Source organism: Rhipicephalus sanguineus, chromosome 11, assembly GCF_013339695.2.
Source record: "Rhipicephalus sanguineus isolate Rsan-2018 chromosome 11, BIME_Rsan_1.4, whole genome shotgun sequence".
Taxonomy (NCBI): domain Eukaryota; kingdom Metazoa; phylum Arthropoda; class Arachnida; order Ixodida; family Ixodidae; genus Rhipicephalus; species Rhipicephalus sanguineus.
The window spans coordinates 117,131,950-117,153,266 of NC_051186.1; the positions used below are offsets into that span (position 1 = coordinate 117,131,950).

At 45.9% G+C, this 21,317-nt stretch overlaps 1 protein-coding gene across 1 annotated transcript; it reads left to right on the forward strand.

Moving 5' to 3' along the window:
• The first annotated feature begins 19,986 nt into the window (after window positions 1-19,986).
• LOC119374000 (protein GVQW3-like) lies at window positions 19,987-21,086 on the forward strand. Its single transcript, XM_037644061.2, has 2 exons — window positions 19,987-20,768; window positions 20,884-21,086. The coding sequence occupies exons 1-2, from the start codon at window positions 20,024-20,026 to the stop codon at window positions 21,084-21,086; spliced, it is 948 nt and encodes a 315-aa protein (XP_037499989.2). The 5' UTR covers window positions 19,987-20,023.
• The last annotated feature ends 231 nt before the right edge of the window (window positions 21,087-21,317 follow it).

Here is a 21,317-nt window from a genome sequence, read left to right on the forward strand (position 1 = left end):
CCTTTGACCAAGAAATGCGTAGCGCCACCTCCAATGGTCTTCGGTATTGCTCGAAAAGCAGAAGCTCAGTATAAAAAATGACAGAGTTGTTCTGTAAATCATGCGCAAACAATTATTGGCAGGAAGACGATACTTATTGTTCTTTGGATATTGAACGGTGACTGTTATGCTCTTATTTCACATCATTTATTTTATATGATATAACAATAAAGTCAACCTATGAGGGTTCGTAAAGATGCAATGGCTGCGTATTTGGTTGTTTTCAACTTTGTGCATACACTCGATAAACTGTCCTGAATTGCGTAGTTTTCAAACAAAGTTTTTACTAAGAAATTCTGCTGTAACTAACATCTGCTCGTTGCACTAATTCTCTGTAAACCTAGAGAAAACTTAAGTTTGAACAGCGGAACAAGGTAGCGTAATTCGGCCCCGTACGCATCGCGTTCAAATTCGCTGACATGTTTCACTTTTCGGTGGAACGCCCCAATTAGGCCACGAAGCGCTTGTACGCGTGACATTAGTTTTCTAAACTCCTGTATTGGTGCTTCTTCATACAGTTCAGTAGTGCCGTTCGTGATATAACTCAACGTTCCGCAACGTTTTGAAGAACCAGCGACGTTTGTGGGATTAGGCGCGCAACCCATTGTCTTCAACGCAGCGGCGCATCGGCTTCACTGACGTTTTCAGGCGTAACGGCGAGAGGCGGTGCGTGAAAAGAGGCACTGAGCACTCTCGCAGCCGTTCGCACCCTGCTCCTTGGCTGAAGCCGAGATGCCGTTTCCCTACTTGCCTTTTTCCGGAGGGACTCCTTTCTAGACGCCAAGCACACGCATCGCTTTCTTGACGCCTCATTATCTTCAACTTGGAGCCGTGACGCCGCCGTCACACCCTGCGCACCCCCAGCCTTTTATGGCCGAGACCGCCCTCAGGGCCAGAGTGCAATCCACGAGAGGTGAGTACGAGCATTATCGCTCTCTTCCTGTGCTTCTCATTTTGTCGCTTCTTTTACGTAGCCATGCGGAAACTGATCCGCCACTTCGTTCCACCCTGTATATTTTTGTTCCATATTGGTGGCGCTTTGGCACAAATACACTCTGTCAAACAAAGAACTCGCCTCAGTTACCGCTGGCCTGAGATCAGCTGCGGTCGTGACTCAGCTCTAACTGATAGGCCTGCTGCGTAGAGCTAATAGCGAGCGACGGATACTTCGCTAGCATGTGTTACGACCCAAACACGGGACAGTTTCGCACGTGCGGATCTCTATGTTAAACAGTAACCCCTCTAATTTTTACTAAGACAATACGCAAGCCAACACGGCTACACACTCAGTTGCTGGTGTGACACACCACGATTATACTATGGCGAAGAGCTTTGTAATGGCTGACCCTTTCAAATACACACTCGTTGCGTAACCGACTCGTTGCATTTTGCACAGCATGTTGAGATTGTGTACTGCTGCCACGTAATATGAGGTCTGGTAACGACACTTTTCGCCAGATGCTACACCTGTATAAAGTTTATTGCTGAAGCAGTTTGACGCAATGGCACAGCTGCACGTTAGAGCAACTGGCTGTCGCGTAGAATTCCTAGGCTAGATTCTGGATAGTAGCCTTCATTTTATTGTTTGCACCCACCGTGATTCTTCCCTACAGGAAAATACCGCGGACACCGAAGACCACCTCAGAATTTCTTAGGCATCGCCTCTTTAGCACTCACGTAATAAAAGTTTCAAACTTTCAGTCATAGAAAACACAAGAGAAGTCTGCAGTGCCCTTGCCACCAGGTTAACGACGCCCCGAATGTGCTTGATCGCGTTCCTTAGACAAGTGTACTTCCCGAGTTGCAGGTCATGCTGCATTGTGACCACTAGCATTTACTAGAAACATGGAAACATACTGACTATACGCCTTTTGTAACAGTGTATCGGATACTGCTGATCCGGTAACCACTAGCGAAATAGACGAGATGTAATATATTATATGCGAAGCATTTCTTAGCGAGCTTTTGCGACTTTGTGCGTATCTATCTATCTATCTATCTATCTATCTATCTATCTATCTATCTATCTATCTATCTATCTATCTATCTATCTATCTATCTATCTATCTATCTACTATCTATCTATCTAGCCGCCTACAACTTGCGCTCAATTGGGCCGTTTCGGATTAATGGGATGTATACCGAGATCGTCCTGACAAAACATTTCTGTATGGGTGAAAATAAATGACAGGTGGTTACATAAAAGCATGAACATGCATGCTATGGAACGGCATGGATTTACATGCCACACTCAAGGTGCGGTTTCGGTGCCATTCCAGCCATTCAGCTTGCTGGGACGCGTACCAAATTTGGTATTATTGGCGTTATCGATGAATTAGACCTCGCGCTGCCAATTACTAGCTTTCTGTGGTTTAGCTCAATTGTACAGCGACCGCCCCAGAAAGGCGTTGGTCCCGGGTGCGTAACCCGGACCAGGACAAATTTTTCGGCAACTAAGAAACTTTTCTTTCTGTGACATCCGTACGGATTTACTTGTGGCTTCGTTCTACAAATGTGTGGTTGTCTATTTTTCCTTGCTTAAAGGTATGGACATGACAGAGTTAAAGGTTCCCATCTGCCAACTGCTATAGCCCATACTCCTTTACAAATCCACTCCGTATCCTTCATTTGCGCCTCTTATCTCGCACATACCCATTACCATGAAGTAGCAAGCTAAGACGTTATGTGAAATACAGCCCGATGTGGACATAGAGTCCTGCTTTAAAGAAACTATACGATCGCGGCTGCATTGGCTAGAGGTAACGTGTCTGACTCGGGATGCAAGGGTGCTGGAGGGTTCGATCCCCTTCTCCTTCCCACTTTAAATTAAACGCCTGAATGAGCAGCTCGTACCAATATGGACAGGTTATCTGATCCCAATATGTCACAAACCCTATGAGAAATCAGTGCCCGGTCATAACGGCTGCCAGCTTGCGCCTGTTATTTTTCGCTGCACTCCTACATCGCCCATCCACTAAGCATCCACCCGATGCGCCGTGAAGGCTACGAAACGAAAACTACACGCTGTGCTACGAATAGAAGAAAATTAGGTGCATACCGTTTCTTGTAGTAAATGCTAAGTAAATTCGTTTTTCAAGATTTTCATGAATGTTCTTTTGGGCGGTGATACGTGTACAAGAAATCAGTAAAGTTGTGGATAAATCTGCCAACCGGTTTTTTGTCTCGAAGAGGAGGAAATGTATGGTAATTTGGGTATTCTGGAATTTAGCGGTCCTTCTATGCTCAAGCGCTTCCAACTTCGGTTTTAGGAAAATTTCTGTTCTTTCCTGATATCTCAATTTCCAATATATTATAGCAAGATAGTGCAAAAAACAACACTTAAGAATATTTCCAGCACTTCCCAAAACAGCCCGTTTTTCAGCGATGCGTAATCAGTGAAAATCACTAGTAACCACAATTTTTGAATAGATTCTCAAATTCTGTAAAGGCATCAAGGTAAGCAGCTATGATTTTATAAAATATGTGGAACTGTAGGACATGCAACAGGTTAACGCGAACATATATTAAGAAAGACAAGGGGGACAAGCCCTAACCACTGCACAAACTCCAATGTCAAAGCCACTTGAGATGGATACTCGATGTTAAGGACAAAGTATAAGCAGGCCCGAGGGTTGATGGCAGTTTGGCGTCCGGGCCATGGGGCGTCGCTACCGTCGAAACGATTGCAGCGAACCTGGTACGGGCGGTAATTGAAGACCTCAGTAAGCCTAATAAAAATAAAATAACGCGGCCACGGTAGTACACCGTAGTAAACAAAAAACGTGCTTCTGCATTAAACTATAACCATCCACGAGTATTACAAGGCAAGGTCTTAAAGAAGTTTTGTAAACATGACTGTGCGTGGCTCCGCTAGGTACCGCCGCCATCACGCCTGCGCTATAGCCTGCGCAGCGCCCAAGCAGACGACGGGTAAGCACGAAAGCGCATAGAAACTCAAAATGTAGCAAGCTTTCGTGATCAGCTGGTGTCGCCACTACGTGCGACACTGCCCTGTATATGCGATAGAATTGTTCGTTCGCTTAGGCAATTGATCGAAATCCCGTGCTGAATTTGTGATCGAGTGAGATGTCGACTAGCACGTCTCGGATCAGTGCGGAACATAGCTAGTTGCAAGGGGGTTGTACTGATTTTGCGCGATGACCGACTAAATGGCAAAAGAGCCTTGGGGAACAAGCTTCAGCTGCTCAAGCTTCTGCCTGGGCGACCCAACAGCTTCACCAAAAGCCAGTATCTGCAGTGATGACACATAAAACTTCATGATGTCACGCGCGGGTGAAGGACAACCAACAGCGAAGAGAGACAGAAAAGCGAGTGACGCCAGGCGAGATACGATCGCGGAATATCTGCTTAAATAATAAATACGATCACACATCGTGTGGCGTAGTTTGCTAACGCCGCAGGTTGGTGGCAGAGTGTTGTTGTCAGGTGTTGTCTGAGGTTTGATCCTCAGACCGAGCGACGTTTCTTTTTTTCTGTGAAGCCTTTTATTACACTGCTGTCTCCTTTTACGTGTTATCTGGAAACACACCAGCACAAAACAAGGAAATGAAGCACCAACTATAGCCATTAGGCATTGTTGTGGTACTCTGTCTTTTTTTGTTTTTTTTTTGTCATGATACAGTTGAAGATGCTACAAAATAAGGACTGAAGCAAGTGATCGAACTAAACGAAAAAAAATAAGGGGTACAATGTCAAGAGACAGATCATGGGCAATGCAGAATATCTGTAAAATGACTGCAGCTATATATCTACATGATTGAGCTCGCTAAAGGAATGTCAAGTTGGTAAGCTGATAATTTCAAACAAGTCTCACGACCTATTGATTATGGATGTGACATAATAAAGACGTCACTTGAGAGTAGTGGTCTGTCCTGTTTATAATGCAAAGGGTAACGCAAAGGGTGCCAAAGTGACTGCAGATAAACAACGCAGACAGTAAGCAGATCACAAAATTTGCACTATATAAAACGCAGTCATTTGACACAGGATGGGGAACTTCAAATTGCATTGAAAGGTATTCATAGTGCAGTGGATATGAAAGTGGCTGACAGCTTTGGCATCATATTGTGAGGTAAACAGCCTTTCACACACTAAGTTTTACACATGTGTGTCCATGTAGCCATTGATCGACATCATAAAGCACTTGTTGCTTCTCCCAATTGCTCCTTTAAAAAAGAGGTCCTTTTGTCACGTAACGTGCAAAAGTATGCATTTCAAGCATTATTTGTGCTGGGGTCTGAAAGAGCACTATTGAAATTTCTCAAAACAACCCAGTTTTATGACAGTCCGTCAATCTGTGATGAACGCTTTTATGTATGCATGCGCATCACTTGTTCTTGCATTCACAATTTCATTATTATTTTTCTACCCACTTTCCCCTCTCACAGCGTGGGACAACAAACCAGTGCAGTCTGGTTAACTGCAGCTTTGTCTTTTTTAGCTCCGGTCCTCTCGGTCTTTCTCTGTACCCCTGTAGTTTAAGAGGTATATTCATGTGCATTCGTGAACTGGAGTAAAGTTGAATGGTAAATTTCAATCATACCTCCATGTTTCAAAATTGACTCCTTCATATCATCATGAAAACTGATTACTTGGCAAGTGGCGTTCACATATTATTTCCAAGTGTGAAAGCCACCAAATTTTTACAAGTTAGGCTTCTTCAAGAGTGAACTTCCAAACGATGACACAAGTCGAAGTGCATTGCTGAACAGCATGAGGAGTTATTGGCACACGCTTAGCACAGTGAAGGAAGAAATTAGGCACTTTGAACAGTCATATAACCTGAAGATAGAGGTATTTACAGTTGCGACGTCATAAAGCTTACATGAAATATTCAGTCTTTGTGGTGGCAGCAGTGAGCTTGCTCTTGTACAGATTCAAGTCCATGATTTCGCACTCTGTGGCTGGCATACGTAAACACATAGGTGCACAAGAGCACTTTTTGCGCAACTAAATCATACAGAGAGAGAAGCTTTTTAACAAAACTGCAGGCATCTCCTGAGGCTTACGGACATACGAAACCGTGCACAAGCATGACACAACATGCAGGAAATTTATATCTTGTCAAGACAAGTGTGTCAGAAAAGTTAAGATGGTATCGTATACAGAACATAGGGTTGCACTAGTTAATGATCCACGTACATATTGTCACGCCTAAAAGCCGGCAGGTTGGCAGAGGACAACGAAGTGAGGAGCAAGGCAACCACCGTTTCTGTCTCAGCAAGACAACGTTGAAGCATCCGCTCTTTTGATATGTCACTACAGACCTTGTTTTTCCTTGTCGCACTGTGGTCCTGCTTCGTGTCCTTTCCGCATTGTGGCAATATTGTGTCTACAGTAATTTGTGACCGCTGAAATACATTTAATGTGGTCGTTGAGGAAGCACATTAGTGAGCTAGTGCAAGTGACATTCACATGCCTCTGAGTATACTGTGATGATTACATATAACAGGGGCAACACTCTCTAATACTACCTAAGGGACACTGCTTGTTCTAAGCGCATCTGTCAAATTTTCAAGGCTTAGAAGATTGGGTCTTCTTTTATTGATGATTGTTGGTTTAATAGTAAGAATACCAGGATAGTTCAAAACCACATAGCTATGACAAAGCGAAAGCAATTTTTAATCTTCTTACGGCAAAGAGAACGGTCTTCAGTGCCAGTGCCAAAAACATGTGGCTACTTGGATTTAACTGGTCATTCCATGTTGTATACTTCACTGCAGCTAAACAGCGTTACTCCCTAACTCCAGAACATGTAAACCTACAGCCTACTGCATAAGGTTTCTGGGTAGCCAAACCCTGAAGTTAGGAAAACATGTTTTATTCATACGAAAGTCGCGTACTTTTGTTGCACCAAGTAACCACACTCTTGGTTTCAGTAATAGAGGATCTCACCTATAACAGATGTGAAAACCTACCACAGTTACCATGCATTGCGAGTAAAATCTGTCATAACAGTTGAACACAGTCCAACCACATCAGTAGAGCTCTTGCTACATGTATTTTCGGCTAAAATGAGCTACCTCAAACTGTGAACCCCTGTGTCACTGTTTAAATTTTTGTTGGCTCATGGCTGTTGCCTTTTTGTTTACATGCAAAGCATATAGCATCGCCGTCTTGTAGCTACCCCAAAGCTGTTTATTCAGAGAAAGTAGTGTTAATTTCAGGAACCTTCATCCCAGCTTTTCCTCCATGTATTCAAAGGAACTAGCATAACCAGCCCAAGCAGGTTTGCCTCCTTTAGAGTCCATACTGTGGGAGATGTACAAGAATCGGTTAATGTGTAAGCTTGTCACGCTATTTCCCAAGCATATTTGTCTATCTGTAAGATGGTGCCTTTTGATAGGAATACATGGGCTTCAGAGAAAATACATGTGAAACACTTAGTGGCATATAGTACGCAACAGCTCGAACCCATGACTTATCAAATGTGCCAGGGATTGAACCCCCATCCTTCTGAGGATATGTGCAGTACTGAACCCTTGACCTACAATGTTTGCATAACTCAAACCTCAAACTGTTCACATAGAATATGGAACCCTCAATTTTTAAACTATGTATATTGCAACTTCAACCCCAAACTATTAAGATGCATAGGGTATTGAACCCTCAACCTTTTAAGTAAAACCTGTGACTTATAGTAAATGTGTTTATATGGACTTGAACGCAAAATCTTTCAAGCATTTAGGGAGTCAAAACTAAAAAAGAACTTCAAGCCGAAACCTTCCATGTGTGCAGTGTATCGAATCCTCGACATCCGACGTATAGGTAGGAACGCGAACACCGAACCTGGAAAGCATGTAGGGTATCGATTCCCTAAAGCTGAACAAATCGAACCCTTGACCTCTGAGATATACAGGAACCTGAACACTGAACCTTCCAGGTGTGTAGGGTATCAATCACTTGACCTCCGATTTGTAGAGACTCGAACCTCTGAACTTTACAAACATGTGTGTGTATTGAACTCTCGACCATCTCTACATGTATCATACCCTTGACTTCTAATTAAAGTATGCAGGAACTCTAACACTGATCTTTACAGAGTGTATTGTATCAAACGTTCAATCTCAGAACCTTTGAAGCATGCAGGTCAAGAGTATCAAACCGATGACCTCCGAAGCATAACTCATAACTGATTCTACCAGGTGTTTTAGAACTCGAACTGTCTACTTCTGAGCATGAAGTCAATTTGTAGTGTATCGAAATGTTGAGACAAGGGACCTGAATGAACCCAACGTCCACGTGCAGAGGCTATATGAAGCTCTAGCTAACATATGCTTCCTACATTCAAAATTTCCAGACATTTTGTGCAACATTTTTGTACAGATTGAGCATGGGACAAGACCAACCACGTTATATACTACTATATCATGCATCACAGTTCCAAAGAAACCATTTTTTTCGTTGCATTGACCATTAAACACCTCTAATTATTACCGGTGTCACACGGGCACTTTTGATCGCGATCAGCGCCAATCCAGATCGGATTAATTAACCGCGATCAAGAATGGTTGCTGTTGTACGGTCCAAACTAATCCGTATGGCACTTGGCTCAGACGTCAGTCAAATCGCGATCAGGGAGCAATATCGCGATGCGCTGATCGCTATCATCTTGACCTCGATCAGGTGCGATCGCGATTAAATTGACTGTGTAGCAGCACCTCATCCGGATCGAGGCTGGGAACTTACGCAGTGTGTTTTGAATATGTTTGCTCGTGGGGGGGGGGGAGGAGGGGGAGGGGCAGGTGATAATCTGCTGGTGCCGCCCCTGAACTAAGGTTTTGGAATGAATGTGATGTCCTGTGTAGACTCGCACATACCTGCAACACCACAACTAAATCTGGACCTCTGGGTCGTTTATGGCCTATTAAATTTCCTTCCTTTCATGTGTCGGCTATAAAGGAGGCGAAATAGCGCGTATGTGCAAACACTTTATGCGTCAACTCTCGGTGCCTTAGTAGCTGTGGCATTCGAATTCTGAACCCAAGGACAGGGAATCGGCTGCATAGGCCGCATGCATTCTAATGGTGGAGTGCCGAGTAAAGAGCCTCCAGATGGAAAAAATTCATCTGAGTTTCTCCGCTGCGGACATATACCATGTCGTTCCAAAGCATCTCTTTGCCGACTGAGGTATGCGAACGCGTGTCTTCTTGCAATAGCCCTGTATCGAAGCACATCTTCTACAGAGGTATTCGTGAAATCATTTATGAAGGCAAAATTACGCTAAAAACAAATAATTGTCAACATTCAGCATTCCTGTTAACTTCAACAACGCCCATGTTTCTTGCGTAGACATTTTCTGTCAAATCCAAGGAAAAGTGCATACATGTCGCTAACAGAGAAAGCTGGTGTTCTAAAGAAAACAATTTCTGTTATTTTTCAGTTCAAGAACATTTCAGTACCCAAAACGGAAAATCTTCACCTTTTTGTGTTATTTAACAGCTCTTTTTTGCAGTGCAACTACAGTTGCCGTTGCACCGGCATTAAGCCTGCAAAGGCTGTTTTCGCAGACCAGTTTATCGACCTGGCGTGGCCCTGTGGTAGAATACGCGATAGCCACGCAGAATGCTTGGGTTGGATTCCTGCTGGGATCCCAATTTTTATTATTTCCATTAGTCGGGTCAACGCTGCCGATGTTGGCTTTTATTAACGCTGTCGTATTTATATTACCAACGCTCTGTTCTCGCCGTTCCTTGGTAGATATAATCGGTCAATCACCTATGGCAAATACCCGTACACCGCGCCCCGCGGTAAACGGTTATGTACCACACGCGTCTGAGAAAGCGTTTGACGACGTACGCGCAGATCGTCATGTTATTCATATCATCACCCGACAGGCATATTCGTCAAATCCTCTTACACCCTGCCATGCCAATTTTGGTCTACACCAAGTTAAGAAAGCGATCCTGAGGGCACCCAGATGTAGGCGGCTAGATAGATAGATAGATAGATAGATAGATAGATAGATAGATAGATAGATAGATAGATAGATAGATAGATAGATAGATAGATAGATAGATAGATAGATAGATAGATAGATAGATAGATAGATAGATAGATAGATAGATAGATAGATAGATAGATAGATAGATAGATAGGCAGAAACGCTCAAAGTGCCTAAGTTTCGCTAAGAGATGCTTCGCATTCAATAAGAAATGAGTGTGCAGCTGCTTTGCGTTTGCCCCTGAACGGAAAGAAACGGCGGGCCAAACATGGTGAAAATGTTTTCTACAATTTTAAAGACGATAGTCTTTCTTGGGATACTTAAACGTAGAAATTTTGGTCTGTCTTTCTGTCTGTCTTTCTGTTTGTCGGCACGTCACTCGATTCAGCCACTCGGCCAAAGTTGAACCACTTGCCCAAGGGCCAGCCATCTTGAACGGCTGACTAGGTTCATACTTGTGTACATTGTCGATGGAGGCGAAAGTGTTTGAGGCCCGTGTACTTAGATTTAGGTGCACGTTAAAGAACCCCAGGTGGTCGAAATTTCCGGAGCCCTCCACTACGGCGTCTCTCATAATCAAATCGTGGTTTTGTGATGTTAAACACCAGATATTATTATTAATTGTGTACATTTTCGATCAAAAAGGAAACATTACGCATATCTGAGGCGCAACATCACTAGGTAAGTATGAGCTGGTGTGTTCCTTTAATAGAAAATGCATACATACGTAATTCTAAAGACCCTAGTTTCTTAAGCTGCGCTGAAAATGCGACTGCGCTGAAACTTGCCTTCCTCCGTGCCCTTTGCACGAGCTCATTGTTGTGTTTCAGTTTCGGTTCTGTATTGCACTGTACGAATGCCATGGGGCGCCGCTCTGGCATTCCTGGTTTACCCAGGCGACGTGTAAATAAAAACAGTGTGTGGAGAGTACTCGTTGAGTGCGGACGTTTCTTCTGCTTCAGCGCTTCGCGACCAACGGGTTGTTCGGGCTGACTGGCGTCCCCGCCGGTCGCGTTGGTCACCGCCGGTGTTCGCCTGCTGCTGCACCGGGACTACCAGCCCGCAACACAGCACTCATGTTTTTTTCTGACGCTTTTGGCAGCTTGGACGTTTGCAGCTGAAGCCCAAAAGTTTGTGTCACTGGTAATTGTAAGAAATATGTTTAAGCCATAGAGTTTCATACAATAACCTAGAGAGGAAACTGGCGCTGCGATCGTTCAACCACCATGGGAATGATGGGAAGTACAGGCTTCGGATTGGATAGCGTTAGCTAGCGAACTGTCTACGGATCTTTTTCTACAGTTTCAGTTTCGTTCTTCGCGAGGCCTGGGTAGTGGTGTGCGTTTCAAAGCACTCAAGCAGCGCCTTTGTTGTTCAAAGAGGCTGAAGACCGCTAGATTTCTTGGTTTCCTGCGACGCTGCAGCTTTACAAGTTGTATTTGACAGTTTTAGCAAAGCGTCGTGCACTCACCGCTGCGCAGAGATGTAGCGTTCCATGTCAGTGCAGCAAACTGCATCGCGTTCACGTTTGTTTGATAAGCGCGTCTTACCAAAACACGTTCAAATCAGCTTCAAAACGACGGCGAAGCTAAGTAGACGCACCGTCGCGCTCCTCTGACTTCACTTCACAACAAAACGAGAGAAGCGTTGGAGGCAGACCACTTGGACAGACGCACCTGGCATCGCAGCAGACGATACGATAAGTGCTTCTCACTCAATACAGTACTGTTATTTCTATAAATAGATAGTGCGTACTTTCGAGGGAAAAACAAGCGTGTTTGTTTTAAGTGTTCTAAAGAAAATAATTCATTGTATTGTGATGCCAAATCTGGAACGCAAATGCAGAGCAATGCATACCCTGGTGGTCAAATTTTTCCGCGTTTCAGTTCTATCTCACGGTCGCGCAAACTTTTTGCAATAAGTTTTACGTGCAAAAGAATGAAGCAAGTTTTAATTGGAAATAACTTCATATCGTTTTGTTTTACATTCAGCAAACAAGCGTCGCGAATCTCAAGAACCTAATCCATCCGAAGCAAATCCGAAGCCTGTACTTCCCATCATTCCCATGGTGGTTGAAGCGCCGCTCAAGGATCCCGCGTAGACACTAGCGCCAGATTCCCCTCTAGGTATTACTGTAAGAAACTCTATGTGTTTAAGCTGAAAGTCGCCCTACTTCACATTGTGAGGAACGCATGTACCATATATTTATTTTGACCTTTTTTAACACTAAAGTGTTGTATGCCGGGATCCACCAAGACTTCGCTGCTACCATTTTCGTCATGGCAATGACGTCAGTAAAGTTCACACGAGCACACGAGAAAGAAAAAGCAGAAGAAATGAACCCACGACTTCCCAGTCCACGACGACAGGTGACCGACGCTCTACCTACTGCGCCTCCGGCGCACATGCATCGTCGCACTTGCCAGTGCCAGAGATGTGCAAGCGCGCGTTTTATCTATCACACCCCCCACTCACAGGGATGTTAGCGTGGCAGTGTCGACGTCTAGAAGCGGTGAGTGAAGTACTGCGTCATCGTACTAACGAGTGCCGACATGCAGCGCTTCGGTGGTTTCAGCACCACGGAGGCGTTCAATGCATTGTCCTTGGAAAATCTATGGCCGGTCCAATTCGTCATACGCGATGATTCCGTTTGAGGACGACCTAGTATGTGCTTTGCCTTTCGCGTCGTGTCAGCGTGAGGGCACGTCGACAAAGCAGAGCAGCTTGCACATGCACTTAAGGCGTTTCTCCGCCACCTACTACTTCGAGCACTAGAGCACCGGCTTATAAATTGCTGCGATAAACGGCGCAAAGACCCAATGATGCCTACGAGCGAATGTCGCGCAGTGAGTGATTTGGTGCAGCCAGAGAGAGCCAATGGTTAGCGGAACAGCTTTCCGTGTTCAAGGCTCAAGCTACGAGCACTGCCTGAAGAAGCGTACCTGAAGAAGCGTTCCTCGAGCGTTGTGTGGCATATGCATTAGCAAATGCTTAGGTTACCCTAATACTGTAGAATGCACGCCTTGGCGCTTGTCTAGTTAGTGACAAGGCTTTGAATCAGTGCACATCGAGTACCAGTGTTGATGCCATCTCTGCGCGGGATTCAACCTATGCTGTGTGGGGGTGCATTTTTACTACTTCAGCTACCACAACGGTTCAGTCAAGTTGATGGACGTTAGCAGTGAGGATAGACAAACGTCACTAGGCGCAAACGTACCCGCATTCACGTCGAACTGGGCTAAAGCTGCCAAACGTTAAAAGAGATTGTGCAAGCTCTCATACCTCATTGTACCATAAACAGTCAAATACTTCTGCAATGGCACGGTTTACTTTCGTGCTATACTGATTCCAATGACGGAGTAATCAATCATGTTTTTATTCTACTCTCGTTGAAGTAAGCAGAGTTAGTGCGATATGATTAGATGTTCGCAAGAACTAAGCGAACACTGGTACGTCTTACAAGAAATTAATCTCTTTACAGGGATAATTTATGAAAAATGGTTCATATATCCTAACTCACAATATTATAGACTGGAGAGGAGCATGTGAATGTTACGTGTGACTTCGCGCGCCAAGCTACTGAGAATACACAGCCAGTGGTGCCACTGTCACATCAGACAGCGTCACTTCCCATGTGTCGATCTTGTCATTCTAAAAACTGGTTTCTCCCTTCAAATAATATTATGACACTTCATTTTGCGTGTTCCCACTTGCGCAAAAATGCCCCTGCGTCTTACTGTACGGCCGCGTTCCAACAGACAAGCAGCAGGAGAGAGAAAACACCATAGCAGGTTGAATTACATTTCCGCGCTGTCCAAAAGGTGCTCACGTTGGTTCTACCGCTGCTGCTGCCGCCGCCGCCGCCACATTCGCCACTTCTGCGCGCTCTTCATTGAGAAATAAAGCGAACGCTTGCCACATTCTCTGTTTTAACATGTTTCCCTACTTAGATATTCCGTATGCCATTGCAATATTCCGCAGTATTTTGGGGAACAGCGTACCTGTTAAGCTTTTCGTTGCGTCGGGGAGTGGGAACAGAAATTATCCTCATGAATCACCGCGCGCTCGCTTCATCATCTCTTCCTCTTCTACTTCGCTCCTAATTCACGCACGCCGATTAGTCTGGCGTGGAATGCAATAACTATGATGAGCGACTTTGCTACTTGACGAAAATGCACATCACATGAAGCAACAGCTTGTGACAGGGCAAATATCACGTGACGTCACAGAGCTAGACACTTGACTAAAGCCACGCGACAAAGCGTAACATCCAGTCACGGGACTAAATATCACTGAACACTACATAAGGTTTCGTTAGATCTAGTCACGCGACTATGAATCAGTTAACATCTTGTCAGGAGACTAAAATACGCAAGATCACCAACAACTAGCCACGTGACAAAACATCACGTAACTAATCACGTGACTAAAAATCACGTAAAATCACATGACCGATCCCTACCTGACGAAAATCACGTAACACCTAGTCACCTGAGTAGCATCATGGAACCGGTAGTCACGTAACTAAATATCACGCGGCAACTAGTCACGCGACTACAAATCGAGTAACAATACGCGACAACGTATCACGGGACTAAAATCACGTAATATCGCTTACCAATTACGCACGTGACACGTTCTCGCGAGAAACTATATAACAGCTCGTCACGTGACTAAAATCAACAATAATCTACGTAGCAGCTCGCCACTTGACATGCTCCGGCCGAAATGACGTAACACGCGCGGAGTGTGGGGAATCAACCAAAAACGGAGAAGAATAGCCACAACTAGCCACACTTAGTACTACTAGCGAAAATTCTGCCTATATAGCAAAAGCTTGGCATGACTACCACAAACATAAAACAAGCTAGGCCGAACACTAGCTCCACGGTTGCTTTTTTTTTGTGCGCTTAATTTTGTAACACGAAAATGTTTTATGCCGGGGTCCACCAAGACTTTCATGACGCATTTTCGTCACAGAAATACGTCAGCAAAATGAACGTCATCAGACGGCGAAGAAAAAAAACTATAAGAAAAAGTTCCGTTCACAGGAGACGAACCCGTGACCTCTAGATGCGCTACGGTGGCTGGAGGGCGTTTAGCCCACGGAGCTACCGCCAAAACAGGTAATTGAGGCTGCATGAACGCGCCTTCTATCTTTCACACTTTAATTTCAAAGTGCTGTTGGACGGATGGATGTTATGAGCGTTGCCTTTATAACGGGGCGTTGACATGTGTGCCATCAGACTCGAAAAAAAACGCACCGTTCCCAATAAAAGTGTATTTTCGTCAACGCTTTAACACACCGCGAGGTGGTGGCTTTAGCCAAAGCGTCGCTCATAGCATTCATTCATATCGAAAAATAGCTGTAAGACGCTCGCCTAGCTGTCACACCGCGTTCCCCGCTCGCCCTATGAGAAGTAACGGCCAGGCTAGAGGGAAGACACAGCGCGCGTAACGTTTCTCTTGTCGTTTCACGACGCTTTCAAGGAGTGAATATGGAGTATCAGTGCTTAATATGCGCTTGTTGATGCCCTATTTGCGCGGGATTCACCCCATATGCGGTGTACAAGTATATGTTAAAAACTTCAGCTACCGCGAATATTAAATCGTGATCATGGGCGTTAGTGGTCGGTACGGAGATGTGCCACTAGGCGTCAACGTGAATGCGTCCTCATAAAGCGGTGCTATATCTGCCAAACAGTAGACATTGTACGAGCTCTCATATACCAGTGCACTATATACCGTGTTACACCGATTCCTATGACAGGGGGATCACCCATATTTCTTTTCATATATTTGACGCCGTATATTTCAGTAAGAATGCGGAATGCTTCAGTAGAGCTATTTCGCACTGAATTTATGATATGCGTACACGACATCGAAGCGAAATAGTTCTGATCTTATCAGGATGTTCTTTCAGGAGATGCATCAGCAGAAGCTACCACGGCTGCGGCGGCGGTTCATTCGTAAGGCTGTGCTATACGCAAAATGTTCGGATACACCAGTGCACTGCTGCTGTACCTTCTGCTACGCATGTACTCTCGGGAACTCCCATCCAAATCACGCTCTTCAGAAAGGCATCCTCGTAGAAGGTTGTCTCTTTTTGTCGTGTAGCACGGATAGTTTGCGATTGTTTGATTCCAATCACTGCGGAATCCTTGGCCGCCAAATGGGAACTGCAGCCAGTTGATTTCTCCACGATGTTCAGATGCAAGCGCGGCGAAAGCATGGCTTCTGCAAGGCGTTCCGTTAACGCATGCAGGTAAAATCCGTTCTATTGTGGTCAAACTTAACCTCTGGTATTTCGCCCAATTAGGCGGCGAAGCGAGTCGATTTCTGGTGAGTTTAATTGCATTCGCCCTCTTGAAGGCAAACTGTCAACGTACCTTACCAGGATCAACGAAGAAAACGACATGCTTAACTTGTGCCGAAGGGCCTGTTTAATGCTTCCAGTAAATGCACAATTCACAATACACTGCACTCAAATCTTCACAGCGCGAGTTTAGGGTAGTAAGCTGGCTTACGTAGCTGCGCATATTGTTGCTATGCGTGATGAATATTGTTGAAAAGAGAAGAAAACGGCCACTGCATCTGGGGCATACGTATCATCATCATGGGATTTGGGTGTTGCAATAAAGGGGAAGAAGATGGGGCCGTCATGGCGTCGGTCTCAAATGTAAACAATTGAGACGGACGCCATTACTGCCCCGTCTTCTTCCCCTTTAATGGAACACCCTAATCCCATGATGATGATACGTATGCCCCAGATGCGGTGGCCGTTTTCTTCTATTTTCAACAAATATTGTGAATCAAGGCTGATCACTTAGTAATGGGCTGCCTGCGTTCAAGCACCCACTACTTATGCAATTAATTGAGATGATGTCTGGTACAATACCGCTCCGCAGGTGTCTGCCACCCAAAGATTACATAGGCGTAACGCGATTCTCACGTAGGCCGATAGGTCGTCTCTGTACTCTGAATCTCAGAAGAACTTCCAGGTGGTAGTAAAATTCGTGTCCTCTATCGACCCCCTCCGAATTGGGACTCTTTAATACTCCGGACTTCTGGAGGAAAGGTTTTACTCCGGCTGGCTAGAGTTACTGAGTGACGCATCCAGAGTATTTTTCGCCCATTTTCACTTTGGCGGGCCGGCGTTCTTGCGTGGCACCTTCGTAGTATCTTCTCGTGTTCTTTCAGTACGGCTGGCTGCAATGACTCCGTGGCACCTTCGGAGTACTTTTCACTGTTCCTTCACTCCTGCTATCTGAGTTTTTGCATGGCACTTCCGAAGTAATTTTGCGATAGCAATTACATGGACACTCTCGGCTGTTTCTTGCCGTCGTCGTAAAGTCCCGGATATGTATATATATCGATATATCCACAAACTCCACAAACAAAAATAATTTAGAAGAACAAATTCCGAAGCGCGCGTCCGAGGATTCGAACCTAAGAAACCTCGCTCCGCAGCGCGCTGCCTTACACAATTACACCTTGCCTCATCCGTTCTCCAGGGTACTAATGGCAAAATACAAACGCACGCGCCATTAGGTGAAACGCACGGGGCGCCACGCGGCAAAATTAAAATCATCAGAGACGCTCCCATGCTGCATCGTTGCCGCACTGCGTTTCCATCGTATCGCTGTCGACCCTCACTAGTTTTCTATTTTTGGATTGTAGCGGTGCGGAACTCATGGCCAGTCAGCCGAAAAAAAAGAAAAGCGTCCTGTGGATCGCGGGGGCGCGAGCTAATGGGTACGCTTTGGCTAATGTAGGCATGGAGGAATAAAACATTTTGAAGCTCAGGCAAAAAAAAATGAAACAGGGGCATGCTGGGAAATGAGCATCCCCACGTGATAGGCAAGCGGTGAGCTTTACGCGTAGCGAGTCTCTGAGGCCATTAACCCGTGCATTTTCTTCCATGGCGGCGTCGATGGCTGCGTCGTATCTTTTTTTTTTTGTTCCTCCGTGAAGGCATCATTGCGGGCGATATATACGTCCTGGCTCCCGCAGCTTGCATTATTTCGCGAGTGCGTCCGTGGCACATTGGACTCTCTGTCGCCTGTGGTCATCTCTATTTGCCACAACCAGCCGCAACGTTCTTGTTCGAATCATCGTGCAGGCAAGACGCACCCGGAATGCACATATCATGAGGTGCTCTATGTTGAGGTGCACGAGCGTCGCCCGTTACTCGCGCTGATCCTGTACGCGTGTGTGATTTTATGCCCGTTTTTAAAAGTGAGGGCGAAAAAGCTGTTTCAAATCGGCAGGATCAATAAGTACGACAAGCAGCGTCTAGGGAACGAGGCACCGAAATCAATGCACATTGACCTCGACGCACCAAGCTCACCGCGGCAGACGGCCGACCCTTGTCAGCGTGCTTCTAGCCCGGTGCCAACTAGAACCTACCGAGAACCAAAGAAGGCTCACTTACCAGCAGGCAACGCAAAGAAGACCAAGACGGCAAGGAGAAACGACGAGAGAGCGGCTTCAGAGGAGGTTGGCTTGTGTAAGCTGGGGCGCTCCCTCCTAACTTTTTTTTCCTCCATGATTGTAGGCTTATGCCATAGGGAGGAAAAATCACGCCATAACCACGAAGTGAATGATCATTGAGGAGATGACTTGGAGATAATCGGGAAAACTGTGAATGCTCCGTAGAATTCCTGTGCTGTCATATAAAGACGGCACACGTTTTTATTTTAGCGAATGTGACCAGGTTGTTGTCGAACCAAAGCGGTCGCATAACTTGCAGCTGTGGCCGAACGTGTGGTCGAGGAAATCGCGCTTGAAGCACGCGTCGGCGCCACCAACTTCAGGTAGCGACTGCTTTCGGCGCTTGGTCGCTGCATCCCACGCCCGTTCCTCTTAGAGGTTCTCTTGCCGCCGATCCCACGCTGCTGCTACCTTGCGAGCCCTCCGCTCCGCCGCCTTGTCTTCTTCGTTTATGTTATTAGAGGATCTTAGCCTGTCCGGTATTCCGGTAACGCCCTAATACCGGATAGCGTGTGCCGTAGCTGCCGCCACGTCAAGTGGCGCCAGCTATGGAGGATAAAAACAACTAACAAACACATAATGTATGTCCTTCGAGATTATGGGATTGTCACTCGCTAAGCCTACACATTGATTATTTGAGTATGGCTCTCCAAAACGGTGCCGTATCGGCACGAATACTTTGCTGTCGAAGCTTACGAACGTGAATATAAAGCAAATAAAAGCATCAGTTCGGAAATAACGAGCGACAAGCGCGCGACGGCTCCTTGATAGATTCGAAGTGGACGGCAATCGCTTTCGGCGGCGCGGCCATGTTTGCCGGGCGTGCGCATGCGCTGTTCACACCCGGTATTCCGGTACACGCAAAGCATTTTGCGTATAGCGGTGTACCGGACAGACTAAAATCCTCTATTATTATCGAAGCGCACTGCCGGAGTGGAGCGAGCGCCGCTTGATGCAGTAGGTTATGCTATATGTGGTTTTGCCTGCGTTATTATCGTCATCAAAGCTCTCAAAGAACAAGAGGAAGAAGGCTTCTCTTCGCGCGAGCTGCGCATGTAGCAGTCGCCTCTGGAACTAAGGTTACGCTTACGGCGCGGGACTTTGCCCCAGCTTCAGAATCTTGCGAGCCACCTCCTAAAAAGAGACAGCTGAGCCAGAATCACGGCATATATCTTACACCGTGACCAGAATGCTGCGGCTAAAATTACAGCGCAAACGTGCAATACCCCACGAAGAAAAGAAACGTACGACACAAACGCTGGCTAACAAATGATTTATTATTTCATACTCCGCTGCATATCTAAGCCCAAGGAAACTTACCGCACATGCGCAGGAAAAGTATCCGACCTTATTTTTTTTTTGCGAGCACCTGACGCATTTGAAAGAAGCGCGCTTGCATCAGCCGACCTTGAGCCTTCGTGCGCATGCGTGAATTTTTACCCGCCTGCCAATAGCGTCAGTCGCTGGGACGCAGCGTTTGACTGAGGTCGTGCGCAGTGCTCTCGTCGGTTTTTCATTGCAAGGAAAATGACGAAGCGACTGGAGCAGCGCTACTGCATCAAATCTTGCCAGAAACTGGGCGACAGCCAAGTGGAAACCATTGGGAAGATCAAGACGGCTTTCGGTGACGACGCTATGAGCCGCACACAGATTAAGAAGTGGTACAACCGGTTTAAAGACGGCCGCACATCGGTGGAGAGCGAGCCACGCTCCGGTCGGCTATCAACATGCCGAAATGACCAGGTCATCGCCGAAGTGAACGGTGTGGTGATGCGGGACCGTCATGTGACTATCCGGGAAATTGCGGAAGAAGTGGGCATCAGCACTTTCTCTGCACATTCGATTATGACCGAAGATTTGGCCATGAAGAGAGCTGCGGCGAAATTCGTGCCGAAACTGCTCACGGTGGAGCAAAAGCAACTTCGTGTTGAAGTCTCACAGGACATGCTGGATTTCACAAGCAGTGACCCTAACTTCATGAACACCATTATCACTGGTGACGAGTCTTGGGTGTACGGGTACGACCCGGAAACCAAATGCCAGTCGTCACAGTGGAAGCATTCCACGTTACCAAAACCAAAGAAGGCCCGCCAAGTGCGCATCAACGTCAAAGTGATGCTGAGTGCTTTCTTTGACTCCCGTGGTGTGGCACACCACGAGTACGCACCACAGGGTCAAACAATCACCAAAGAGTGCTACAGGGATGTCCTCCGTCGCATACGTGATGCTGTGCGGCGCAAGAGACCTCAGTTGTGGTCAACAGGAAACTGGCGCATCCATCACGACAATGCTCCAGCACATTCCTCACACTTGGTTCAGATTTCTTTTTTTTTTTGCGAAACGTCAGACTCCTGTAGTTCAACAGGCTCCTTACTCTGCTGATATAGCCCCCTGCGACTTCTGGCTGTTTCCCAAACTCGAGAGGACATTCAAAGGAGAGCGATTTCAGATAAGGGAGGACATTATGGCTGCAACGACAGCTGAGCTAAACTCCATTCCGAAAGAGGCCTTCTCAGAATGCTTCCAACAATGGGAACACCGCTGGGAGAAGTGCGTGGAGTCCCAAGGGGATTACTTTGAGGGGGATTAGGTTTCCAACGATCCAATTATGCCAGTTTTTTTTTTCTTCCACCAAATGTCGCATACTTTTCTAACAGAGCTCGTAGCTCTAAACCAAAACGAGTAACAAGGATGATAGTGTATTAGATACGCGAAGACATGAAATCATTTCGGATGGGCACAGGGGCAAAGAAGTAAAGAATAAGTAAGAACAAAGAAGTGCGTCTGCGCTGTAATTTTAGCCTCACGATATGTACCACTA

What these genes read in the sequence shown, in the direction of transcription:
- LOC119374000 (XM_037644061.2), top strand. Translation starts at nt 20,024, where the DNA reads ATGACGAAGCGACTGGAGCAGCGCTACTGCATCAAATCTTGCCAGAAA. An exon ending in GTGGTCAACAGGAAACTGGC is followed by an intron (nt 20,769 to 20,883) that starts GCATCCATCACG and finishes CTGCTGATATAG; the next exon opens with CCCCCTGCGACTTCTGGCTG.